This window comes from Lagenorhynchus albirostris, chromosome 21 (assembly GCF_949774975.1).
Source record: "Lagenorhynchus albirostris chromosome 21, mLagAlb1.1, whole genome shotgun sequence".
Lineage (NCBI taxonomy): Eukaryota > Metazoa > Chordata > Mammalia > Artiodactyla > Delphinidae > Lagenorhynchus > Lagenorhynchus albirostris.
In genome coordinates, this window is record NC_083115.1 from 6,596,477 (window position 1) to 6,609,357 (window position 12,881).

Genomic DNA, 12,881 nt, shown 5'->3' on the forward strand with positions numbered 1-12,881 from the left:
GTAATCAGATGGTCTTCACAGCCCATTAGACTGTGCCTGAGCCGGGAGACCTCCCTCCCCGCCGCCGCCCCTCAGCCCAGTTCCAACATCTCACCACCCAACTGTGGAGAGGAGGCAAGGAAGGGTGAAACAAGCCTTCAAGGAAGGAGAAGCTCTCATCTGAAGACCTAGAAAGGCTCAGAACTTCCAGTTCTGGATTTCTTGTTAATGGACTCTTCTTAGACTTGACACGGCTTCACCCTGTTTTCGCCACATGAGCCAGTTGGCTCTACTGGAGGGAAAGAATCCCTGAAGAACACACAAGTGTCAACAGCTGTTGATGGTTTCCCTTTCCATCTTGACCCCGAGGCCCTTGGTACCATTGCCCAGTACTGCTCACAGCCTCCTTTCTGATGGAAGGGAATTCCCTCCACCCAGGACTCTGACCACTGCCTGTCTTCAGCACATACTAAGTAAAAAACCTGTTATAGGTAGTATCTCATTTAATTCTCAAAATTATCTCCATTTTGTTATCTATGTGTAACAGAAAGGATAAGTGGCTTATCCAAATCCCATATCTGTTTTCTGTTTTTTAACATCTTTATTGGAGTATAATTGCTTTACAGTGGTGTGTTAGTTTCTGCTTTATAAAAAAGTGAATCAGCTATACATATACATATATCCCCATATCTCCTCCCTCTTACGTCTCCCTCCCACCCTCCCTATCCCACCCCTCTAAGTGGTCACAAAGCACCAAGCAGCTATGCGGCTGCTTCCCACTAGCTATCTATTTGACATTTGGTAGTGTATATATGTCAGTGCTACTCTCTCACTTTGTCCCAGCTTACCCTTCCCCCTCCCCATGTCCTCAAGTCCATTCTCTAGTAAGCCTGCGTCTTTATTCCCGTCCTGCCCCTAGGTTCTTCTTTTTTTTAGATTCCATATATATGTGTTAGCATATGGTATTTGTTTTTCTCTTTCTGACTTACTTCACTCTGTATGACAGACTCTAGGTCCATCCACCTCACTACAAATGACTCAATTTCATTTATTTTTATGACTGAGTAATATTCCATTGTATATATGTGCCACATCTTCTTTATCCATTCATCTGTTGATGGACACTTAGGTTGCTTCCATGTCCTGGCTATTGTAAATAGAGCTGCAATGAACATTTTGGTACATGACTCTTTTTGAATTATGGTTTTCTCAGGGTATATGCCCAGTAGTGGGATTACTGAGTCATATGGTAGTTCTATTTGTAGTTTTTTAAGGAACCTCCATACTGTTCTCCATAGTGGCTGTATCAATTTACATTCCCACCAACAGTGCAAGAAGGTTCCCTTTTCTCCACACCCTCTCCAGCATTTATTGTTTGTAGATTTTTTGATGATGCCCATTCTGACCGGTGTGAGATGATATCTCATTGTAGTTTTGATTTGCATTTCTCTAATGATTAGTGATGTTGAGCATCCTTTCACGTGTTTGTTGGCAATCTGTATATCTTCTTTGGAGAAATGTCTGTTTAGGTATTCTTCCCATTTTTAGATTGGGTTGTTTGTTTTTTTGATATTGAGCTGCATGAGCTGCTTAGAATTTGAACCTGTGCTCCTAACCTCGGCACTATTAAGTGAGGAATAGGCTGGAGCTCCCCCTCGTGGTCATCGCGCAAAACCAACAGTTCCTGCCTTAATTGGTTTCCTGCCTAATTGTCATTCCTCTTCCATTATGGATCTCTTCTTTCCAAACCCTGGCCATTAAAGTGATAGTCTTAAATCCCAAATTTCATCCTTCTTTCACCCTAGCCCATACTTCTATCTCTTTCCAAAGAGCCCTAAACTCTCGTCTGATATCTGACTTGAAACTATGCACCCTATCCCTTGGGACTCTGTATATTAAAAACAAACAACAAAAAAACCTCACAGATCTCACCCCAAATTTTTTGTTCATCATTCCATTTCCTAGCATTAAGCGACCTCTGGCTTTTCTCTGAAGACTCCATTTATCTTGTACCCATCTCTAGCGTATCCTTCTCTCCTTCCTTTTCCTGAACTGAACAGAAGGTGGGTTGGCAAGCCTGTGCTTCCTGCCACTGCCCCCAACCATCCTTTCGTGACCTTTATCCAACGACCTTGCCAAGTTGAGATTCACACACCAGAATCTGTAACACTTTCTTTCCTTAACCTGGCTCACAGGCTTCCTTTTCTTGCTCAAATCCGAGGGATTCCAACACGAAAACCCATCATCCTCCCAACTCTACTCAGGCACAATTCAAGTTCCACATCCTCGGGGAGCTCGCTGTCACCTCTGCGGAGCTGCTCAGCTGGGTGACAGTAAAGATCGCCGTGGGCAGCTTGGCGTTAAGTTCTCTGAAGCTAATGGGACTAGGTTTGAATTCTGGGCCTGTCACTTGTGTGCCTGGGAGCAAATCTACAGCCATCTGCAGCTTTAATGTATTCATCTGTGAAATGGGATAATAATAATACCTTACTGACCGGGGTGTTACAGAGGTTTAATGAGATAGTACACAGAAATTGCCTAGCATATTATCTGACACTTTAACACCACAATCAACGTTAGCTGGAATTATTATTATTATCATCATCACCGAGAATTCCTCCACTACTTAGATCTTGAACTCGTAACATTTACCAAGACCATAAGCTCCTCCCTGCTTTTACCTTTCTGACCCCTTCATTTCATTAAAGCAACTCTTAATTCTCGTTGGGCTCTTGCCCATCATTCATTACTCATTGGGTTCCTATTGCATTCTGGGTAGTACTCCTCACAACCACCCTCCCCTCTCAGGCCCCCAGCCCCTTCTCAGCCTCTTTCCCTCTCAGTGGATTGCCTTTCCTTTCACTCTCCTGAAGACAAGTCTCCCCTCCTGAGTTCCTTCAAGGTCTCGCCTCTATGCTCAGCACCTCTGCTTCTTCTGTGTTGTTTTATTCACCATCTCTTTCTTCATTCTTCTCACAGGCAGGGAGGTCTGCCCTTTTTCCTCATTCCAGCGAGTCTCTCTACCTGTGCTCTTAACTCCATCCTTTCCTACCATCTCTAAGCCTGTGATCCCACAAGTCTTCCCAGCGCAGTCGTCATGCTACTCAGCCAGGCTTGATGAGAATTTCTCCTCTGTAGCTTCCAGAGATCTGCCCAATTCTGTCTCCTCCCTTAATTCCTCTCCCCCTCCTCCTTTAAAAGATTCATTTGGTATCTCCTCCTCTTCTTTTCACCCCATCCTTGTGAGCTATTCGTTAGGCTCTGCCTGTTGACTTTTACTTTCTGTGCTCTCCTCTCCCTCTAGGTGGTCTAATTCTCCTTGCATATCCATGTCGTTCACAGCCATGTCTAGCTCCAGGCTGAAGATCAGGTGCACATCTCCAGTTATCTGTTGGGCACAAACTTCATGTGTCCAGTTACCATCTGACCTGAGCATCATCTGTGTTGAGTCCTCATATCCCAAGCACCAGCCCACCTTCCTCCAACTCCCTTCTTTCTTCCATATTTCTACTCATGGTACCACTCTTCTCCCTTTTTCATAGACTCAAAACTTCAGAGTCAATGTCAAAATTTCTTTTTCCTATAATCACTGCATCTAATCAGTTATCATTTTCCTTAGAGTCTCTACCCAGGATGTCTTTTATCTCTTTCTCCTTCTTTACACTTCCACTGCCTCTAATTTGATTCAGGGTCTCATCTTCTTGGACTGTCATAATACCTGCCTATGTCATCACTTCCAGATTCTTTTCCTTCCAACACATCCTATCTTTATACTATTGTTTGTACGTTACTTTCTAAAGTCAACTGTGTTCATGACTCAATTCATTAATTCAATCATTCACTCAATCATTTGTTCATTTCTAAAATTGAGTTCTTTCTTTGCACAAAGCCTTGCAGATAGATAAAATAAGACACAGTGTTTTTATATAGAGTTATTAGATAATAGCTAAAATGTACACATTTAAAATGTCAGTGGTCCAACGTGGTAGAGTCACAGTTTCATGCAGATACGAGGCAGGAGGAAGGGTGGGCTGTTTCACACATACCTTTGATGTCCAGCTCTTCCATCCAGTGCCTCCATCATCTTTTAGAGAGAGCTCTGGAGACCTCTCCCGGATCCTCTGTACTTGGTCAGCAGAAAAGGGAGCACATGAAACGGTGCAGGAGACGGCTCAGAGGCCAGGCTTGGAAGTGGTACACATCGCTTCTATCCACATTTCTATCTGCATTTCACAGGCAGAGCTGCGTGGGGCTGGGTAACGTAGTCTATTGATACTTGCTAAAAGAAAAAAAGAAGCAGAGATATAGGTGAAGCCGAGCAGCTCTGACACTGAGAGCATATACAGTTTTGTAAGGACAGTCAAATAAACTGACAATCGAAATATAATGCACCCATTACCCACTGACTTAAGAGCAGGTTTGAGCTTGAGTTTCAAGAAATTCCCAACTTTAGCCCCAAGAGAACTTACCCAGTTTAACTTCCTTAGAAATCCCTTGTGTTCTAAATGCAACTGTTTGCTCCTAAAGCCCACATGGGCTTCTTTTCCCCTCTGGGTCTATGAATTTCCCTAAGATTTTTCTTCTGTGCCATCACACTTTCACCTGACAAAGTCCCACCATTCCTTCAAGACCCATTTCAAATGCAACCGTCAAGTCTTCCCTGACTTCCTTCCCCCTTCTAAAGCATTTGCACCTCTTTGTAAGGAACATTTTTCACTTTATCTTGTATTATAATAAGGTCTTAGCTCATTACCAGACCACGTGCTTGAGAGGAAGTGTAGCCTAAAGCCACGGCTGCTTTTTGTATGTCCTGAAACATGGAGCACGATGTCTTGAACAAAACTGGAATACAAGACATAAGCTTCGTTAAACTGAATCCTTGTTTTTCATTGACATTTCTTGTCTCTCCAATCCTACCTTGAACTCGGGAAGTCTCAGACATTCCTAACAGGGTGTCTTGTATGTGACCTATGGAGGATGGTATAGGGATAGTGAGAGAGACTCAGGTTCTCGTCCTGACTCCACCACGCATTGGTTGTGGGACCACTGCACATATTTAAGCTTCAGCTTGAGCGTTTATAGAGTTGATCTAAATGACTTCCATGTTACTTTCTGGTTCTAAGAACCGGTTCCATGGCTTTCCCGCTACTCCAAGAACATCCCTAGGGCTCTAGGTTGGAAGCAAATAATTCACAGAGAGCCCAGTTAACAATTTAACTCAACAGAGAAAAATATGCTTAGTTAAGTTGAAACATCAGATTATAAAAGATAGAGAAAGCACAAAGGAGAGAGATCTTGGATAATCTGGGGAGAGAGTTGCCCTCTGGCATGGTTAGCCCCTGTAGGGTGAGGAAGCTTGCAAAGCACAGGTTCCCAGTACTGGTGGGGAAGTGGAGGCACTGCCGCCCCTGGTGTAGCCAGGAATTCATCAGTGTGTGTTTTTCATCATCATAATAATTGGGATTTGATGGACGGGGCCAAGGACAACAAGGCCTCCTGCAATGCACTGGACAACCCCACACATCAAAGAATTATCATGTTTCACACATAATTTTCAGATGCCCCACTGGACGTATAGTTGGGTGAAAACCCTGTTTAGAATTATCTGAGCCTAAATCAGTAAACTTGGGAGTCTGTAGTCTATAAAACACTAGAACACATTTTTACCCTGTTTTAAAACTCACTGAAGTTTTCAATAGAGCATCAGTTCTGTAAATTGACAGAAAGCAGTACTTTATTGTATTTGGAACTTCACCAAAAGTTGTTCATCGTTTTAGAAAATACATCAGTAACAGCAATGCCATTGCATTGTTTGAATCACAGTAAAATATTCCCATATCAGTCCACATTCATGGTCAGTACCTTCTGGTGATTACCTGTAGAAGAGCAGGTATCTGAGTATTACCTGCTGTGTTCTAGTCATGCTTGAGTATTACATATTGAGACCCTCTCCTTGGATTTCCCCTTTCCATTATTACAAGCAGGAGGTCATATGATTTTTAAAGTTATGTCTATAGGTAGGTTATATTATTTATGAATTTCGCTTTAGAATAACAAATGGAGTTGTTTAAAATACTTAATATAAAAAGGACATTAGATATAATTGGGTTGAGATCCACTGAGGTAAAGAATCAAGGGGTTCATGAGAAGCTGACCATAGAAGATTACATTTGTATTCATGTCAGGACAAAATTAGCCTTTGATTCTACTACATGGACTTGAAGAGTAGAGCTTATATGTAGTTCATCCATTTCTAATATCCTCATATCTGTTGGAATAAAACCAAAAAACTCTTCTCCTAATAATTAAAATTTGCTTAATGTTCTATGTTTTACTGAACATTTGCATTTAGAATATTTCATTTGGTTCTCAAGACCACCCCATGAGGTAGATCCAGGTCATTGTTATTATTCTTATTATTTGCTCAGGAAATTGACATAAAGAGAGATTACATGACTTGCTTTAGGTCACCTCTCTAGGTACGTGGCTAATGCTGGATCCACTGACTCAATCACACTTTCTCGTCATGTCACTCACTCTGGAAGGATGGCATTTTACTGGTGAATGCACAGACAAGCACACTAATTCAAGCATGGATTCTGAACATCAACGGAGTTCGTGTCTTCTAGACTTTCTGTGAGAATAAAATGAGGTAATACATGTAAACATGTTTAGAACAGAGCTTGGCATAAGAAAGGTACTCAGTACTGATATGTTTCTCTCCAAACTCTGCGGCCACAAGAAGGTACCCTGGTTATTCTCCTAGAGGCAGAAAAGACTGGGTCTGTGCTCATGGAGACCTGGAAGCATCTTGCGCAACTTAAGAGCAGCCTCACGTAGAGATCTTCCTGCTTTGTCAGTGGTCAGGACGTCTCAATGAGGCATCCTTCCCAGGCTAGGTTTTAAAATGTTTCCCCTTGCACCACCTTTGTTAAAGCCACTCACTCATCAAAATGAACAGGTACAAGAGCTTGAGGAGAGCACAGTTAAGCACATGTTTGGATCTGTAGCTGCTCCCTACTCTACTCTATAGCATCCGTGGAAAGCTTGGCAAACAGGAAGACGTCCCACCCAGCCCTGGAAGTCTCAGGGGAGGCACCGAGGCCCCAGCACATGGCTCTGGATTTCCTCCCACCCTCATCTCCCAAGCATGGGCCTAACCTGAATAAATAGAGGGGGAGGAAAACAGGAAGCAGTAAAACAGTTCAGTGGAAAGTAAACACGCAGCAAAGGCACGGGCCTTCTCTCTGCCTGTTAGGCTCTGTGGGAGGCTGAGAAAAGCAGAATCTATGAGGAAAGGCCCCTCTTGTGGTTTTGGTCTGTCTCCCATTCTGCCCACTCTTTCCCCAGCCTGTGCATGAACATACACTCACATAACCCTGCTTCCCCACTCCCTGTCCTTCCCCTGGAACAGGCCGATCCCGTGGAGGGTGTGCAAGACCTCAATACATTTATTCTAAATTAAACTGTGGGTAGAATGCTATTTATCAACACTTTTCTACATTGTTCATCTCCCTCTTTGTTAAGCTTTTTACCAATGCTGTTGAAAACGGAGTCAGTCAGTGATCCAATCATGCCCCTAAATGGATCACTGTCAAACATGAAAAACTTTGGACCAGGGGTCTGGAGGTCTGGAGTGTTTTTCTAGCTTGGTCTCTGCCACCTGTGAAGTCAGATCATTCCTCTTAGCTTCAGTTTCCTTGTTTGTAAAATGATAGAGCGGGAATAGATGATATCTAAGGAGAGAAAATAAGACACCCTGTGTCCTAGTCTAAGGCCACGAGCATGCAGAAGCCCTGCAGCTACTATCAGATGTGTGGACTTTAATGAAGTAGGCATGATATTTGCTTGCAGGAACATTCCTCTGTCCAAGAGATGGTCTGTGTCTGGGGCAGCCAATCGAGTGTCTCAGAGCTCCTAAAAGGCATCCATGTGAAACGAGCAAAGTTAACCTTTAATTATTTTGAAAGTGGAGTTGTAGGGTCTTCTAACACTAATTGGAAAAGGGCAATGAACCACTTTGGGGTGCTAGCGTGTGGTCCTCCACATAACAAAACATGTATTCTGTAACATACATCTTCTTTTGCTTCTCCAGATCTTAATCATTCGAGGAGAGATGGCTTTTAATGGAGGAGAGAACTAGATAACTTCATTTCCACACTGACTTCTTACTCTGACCATGACAGTTATCCCAACACTCCTTTACACATGAGATTTGTTGAACATGACCTATGGGCTAAAGCGATCTACAACCTCAAGAAACATCCTGAAACCTTAGACCATCTGTGCTCCGGCACAGGGGCGAGGAGCTAGGACTCTATGGCTGAACGCCTCCTAGAAGTTGACCAGAGAGTCACAATCAAGGTCCCTGTGTCCTCACAGTGGGAGAGTGACTCCTTATGCTTTGCCATGACTCTGGACCAGTGCATTTCCATTGTTCCACTCCTGACAGATGAAACTTGACTTTACATCAAAAAAGCTCTTTCCTAGAACCCCTCTTGGGTACTAATAGGTTTTTGGCCTGAGGTTTACTGCATTATGATTTCGTGATGAAACTGGGGAAGGAGAGCTATGTTTTCAGAGGCTCTGTCAGTGCACAGCAGGTCCCCTCCAGACAATGAGGCTACTGTGGCGTAGAAGAGAGCCTGCTGGGGCAGATCCCAGGCGGTTCGATTTAGGAGGTGCACACAGCTGCCAGGCACTGCGGAACTATCGTGATGTGCCGGAGGAATCCAGGTTTCAGGAGAGAGACTGAAGCACTGGATTCGCAGACTGACTCCATAGGAGCATGGCTGGGGTTCTCATTTCCCTCCTGGTTTTAGGATATGAGTTCCTCAGTAACTTGATGGTGATTTCAGTGTAGTCCTACCCTGCCTGGTGTTTCCAAAGTTGATTTTGACTTCCTATCCTCTCATTCCATCTTTACCAACCTGCGGAGTTTCCAGGCTCAGGACCCCGGGGACCATGTTTCCTTTGAACTTTTTGCTCTTGGACTGAGGTCAAACGGACACCTTCGTGACCTTGGAAATGCAACTATTGCCAAGTCCCTGTATCACTTTGAAGTGAGTCACGATGCCATCAACATACTATCAGGATGGTCTTTGGAGCGTGGTATTATATTTGAAACAGAAGTGTATACTTACAAATTACTAACACTAGCACCCCAAAGAGGTTTGGGATGAGAGTAAGTCATCATCCTGTCCTACTCCTCATGCATCCCCTGGTCAATTAAATTATTGGAATTCATATTATTAAAATTTGCATTTCTGAAAGTGTAATTCTTTGTATATTGGTCTCCTCTCTAGAAAGAAACATGAGCCAGGGATTATATTTTTTCATTTTTCTAAAAAAAAAAAAAATCAATGTTCAGAAAGAGCCTGGCACATGGAATTTCTTTAACAAATATTTATCAGTGAGTGAATGAAATTTATGTATGCTGATTTGAGACATGACACCAAAGAAATATATAACCTTAGCCAAATTTCTTCATATCTATAAGCATCTAATTCTATGTCTCAAAAACAAAAGGACTTTTACTAAATGATTTTGGAAGTTGCTTTTCACTCCAATATTCTAAGATACTTTTTCTTATTTCAAGATATCTGGGGTTCGGTGTTGTACAAATTACTATACAAGGGAAACAATAAAGTTGAAGTTATGGGCTTGTCTCAAGAAATACAATAAGTTAAGTCAATGGCGTTCCTAAGGCCCATTAAGAATTTTAACATCTTTCTCTGTGGTGGGTGATGCAAACTGCATTGTTCATTTATGCATTAATAATTCAGTGCCTAGGGCTAAAATTAGAGAGAGGGAAATATGAATACTGGCAGTGATTTTCCCCTCTGTCAAATATTAAAAATGAGTGAATGTGGTTAGGATAGGTATAAATAGTCATTAAAGGGAAATACTAGATTCACATAATACCATTTTTTTTTACTTGCCTTTAAGAAAGATCAGAAAAGAAGAGATTTTGAGTCAATTATGAGGAAAGAAGAGGTGACAAATGAAACACCTCAGAAAGAGAAGAAACACAGGAAATACAGAGGCTAGTTCTCTCAGCTATATCTCTAACCCACTGCAGTCACCACGTGAAAAGAATTTTGAGCAGAAGAAGTAAAAATGCTTTTATTGTACAAATCCTTTGTCTGAAGATAATAGAAGCCTACCTGTGGGAATTCCAATACCTTCCAAATATTTTTTTGAAGAATCCAGAAGTTTCCAGGATTAAAAAGAAGTGCAGGGTAAGGCTTGATTTGTCCAGTCACTTTTTGCACCAAGTTCCTGCTCTGGAATGAATCACGGGCCTCTACTTTCTCTCTCTCTCTCTCTTTATTTTTTCTTAATTGCAGTATAATTGACATACCCTGTTGTGTTAGTTTCAGGTGTACAGCAAAGCAATTCAGTTATACATCTATATATGTTTTCTTTCAGATTATATTCCATATTCTTTTTCAGTCCCCACCTCTGCTGTCCCTTCCCTACAGGACCTTTCCTCATGTATGTACACACCTTCCTTCTTGATTCATCAAACATCACTAAGCCAATGCGATTGTGTGTAATAGACTTGGTGATATTTGGGGTGTAATGGAGAGCTCTGCTGGATAGTACAGATGCACATGTAACGTGAAGCCATGTTTTCAGCCTTCTTGCCATAGAAAAGTTTTCAGAAATACCTTGGTCCTGCCAGTGGTTGGGACGGCTTTTACCATTGCTCTAGAAAGGTCTCATTTCCTCTCCTGCTCTCCATCTCAGGATCTCCATTCTCTTCTGAGGCATCAAAGAGAATATCGTGGAAGTTTTCTGGGTGGGATTTCCCTTAATCATTAGGCTTCTGTTACTTTTGCATAATCAGAAGAGTCCAGAGAGGCTGAGTGACCAGCATCCCCTCAATACTTTCTTTTCTAAATGGCATTTTCCTCTTGCTTAATGTATGTATATATAACCCCTTATACTTGTCTTCATAATGATGTCATTTTTTTGTCATCCGAAGTGGCCTGAGTCATATTTTGTGACTACCCAAGCATACAAATATTCCCTTTGCCTTTCCAAATTTGACCGTATAGCAGTGTCACCTGAGGAGCATTTTCTTTTCTTTTCTTTCTTTTTGTCATAAAATATGGATATTTTATTCCAGCTCTGGGAAATGAAAAACAAAGAGGAGGAGGGAACACATCCTTCCACACACTATTCTAATTTAGCTGACATTAATTCAGAAAAGCTAAAGCAAATATATATGTGCAAATGTATACATATTTATAGATACACATACATATTTTTTCAGATTTTAGTCTCATCTGTGTTCATATATTTATTTATTTATTTTTATAAATACCCTTAAAAGTCACCAAATGCATCCTAATCCTTCTACCTCTGTGTCTTCATCTACCATTTAATATTGTTTGGATTGTATTCAATTTGTGTTTTAATCACTTATGTGATTTGTCTAACTGTACATTCAAAGATATAAGGGAAACATTTGGTTTAAATTATACTCTATGCATCACAGTTACCCATTACATGATTTTTTTTCATCATTATTTGCAACTTCACACATCTTGTAGTTCTCTGTGCAGGCTATTTCAGCTTCTAGTGCCGTACATACCTACATCTCCGGATGGAACGGCCCGTGATCCATGAGCTTGGGGTCAGGCATAAACTGTGTAGCACCTGAGGTGGATTCTGGTTTGGTCTTTGTTTCAGAGCTGAGTTCTATTGGCAAGGCACAAAGGTTGTGAGTTGTTTTTGCAGGTATTTCTATTTCATCAGAGCTTCCTAGCTTAGTTTTTTCTTTTGGTTCAGGAAATGACTCCTTTTTGTTGTTTTTTGTCCACAATGATTGAACTGCTTCATAAATTTGCTGGCTTATAGCACATGCCTTTTTCCCAGTTACCTTTGCAATCATTACTGATTGAACAGGGTAGAGAACAGTTGCTCCTAAAGTGGCCAGTCCCAGTGGATAAGCAATTCTCTTAAACCTAGAACCTTTTCTCGCTGAAATGAAGGCTGCCAATCCTGAAACTGTAATCACTCCAATTTTCGGAAGAAAGTCTCGAAGTGGATTCTTCAAATAGACATATGCATCTTTTCCAAATTGTGCTGTATCCATTATCCCATTTTTCACAAAGACATAAACATCCTTGCACCAGCCAATATAATGACCAGTTGTAGTGCGAATGGATGCAAAGCCCATTTGTAAGTCACCGGGCTGTTCTTCAACATATTTAGACTGGAGAGGTGGCGCAGTATATATGGGGAGCTGCTTTGGTTTCACTAGCTGCTCCTTGGACTCCTCTTCTTTGGCCACATGCACTCTTACAGATGCACATATCAGACCTGCTGGCATGGTTGTCTCCTTTCCCAACCTAACAGCCACCATAGCTTTGGCCCTCTCTGGCCAGGTATTCGCACGGAGAGTGTCTTGAGGAGCATTTTAAAAATGCATTATTTTGGGTACCATTTTAAGCCTAATAAGAAGGATTTGGGGAGGGGGGTTGATTGAGTTCAGAGCCCATGAGTCTGAAATTTTCAAACTCTTCACACATTATGCTTGGGTAGCTGGTCTCAGGACCGGCCATTCAGAGCTGCTCCCAGAAAGCACGATGGTCCGCTGTGGTCAGTCCACGTTCCTCTGTTCTTTCACTCTTTCCCTTCCCCCATATGTATCCTGCCTCCTCTCTCCCTTCTGCTTTTTTTCTCTCTTTCCCTTTTCATCCATCATATATGAAGTTCCCAATATGTGCCTGGTACGTGGCCTCATACCCTCGCTGCTCTGCCCTGTCGTGTTAGAGTCACCCCACTTTTCAGTCTTCCTTTGCCTCTACCCAGTCCCAAACACCCCAAGTTCTGAGAAAGCAGCCTCACCTTCAGAAGCATCTGTCACGTAAGTCATCATCCCCCATCTC

The 12,881-nt window shown here is 42.1% G+C and overlaps 1 protein-coding gene across 1 annotated transcript; it reads right to left on the reverse strand.

Annotated features, from left to right (window-relative positions):
* Nucleotides 1-11,581: 11,581 nt before the first annotated feature.
* LOC132512737 (MICOS complex subunit MIC27-like) lies at nucleotides 11,582-12,355 on the reverse strand. The gene has a single exon (XM_060136582.1). It carries the CDS (start codon nucleotides 12,353-12,355, stop codon nucleotides 11,582-11,584), a length of 774 nt encoding a protein of 257 aa, XP_059992565.1.
* Between the last annotated feature and the right edge of the window lie 526 nt (nucleotides 12,356-12,881).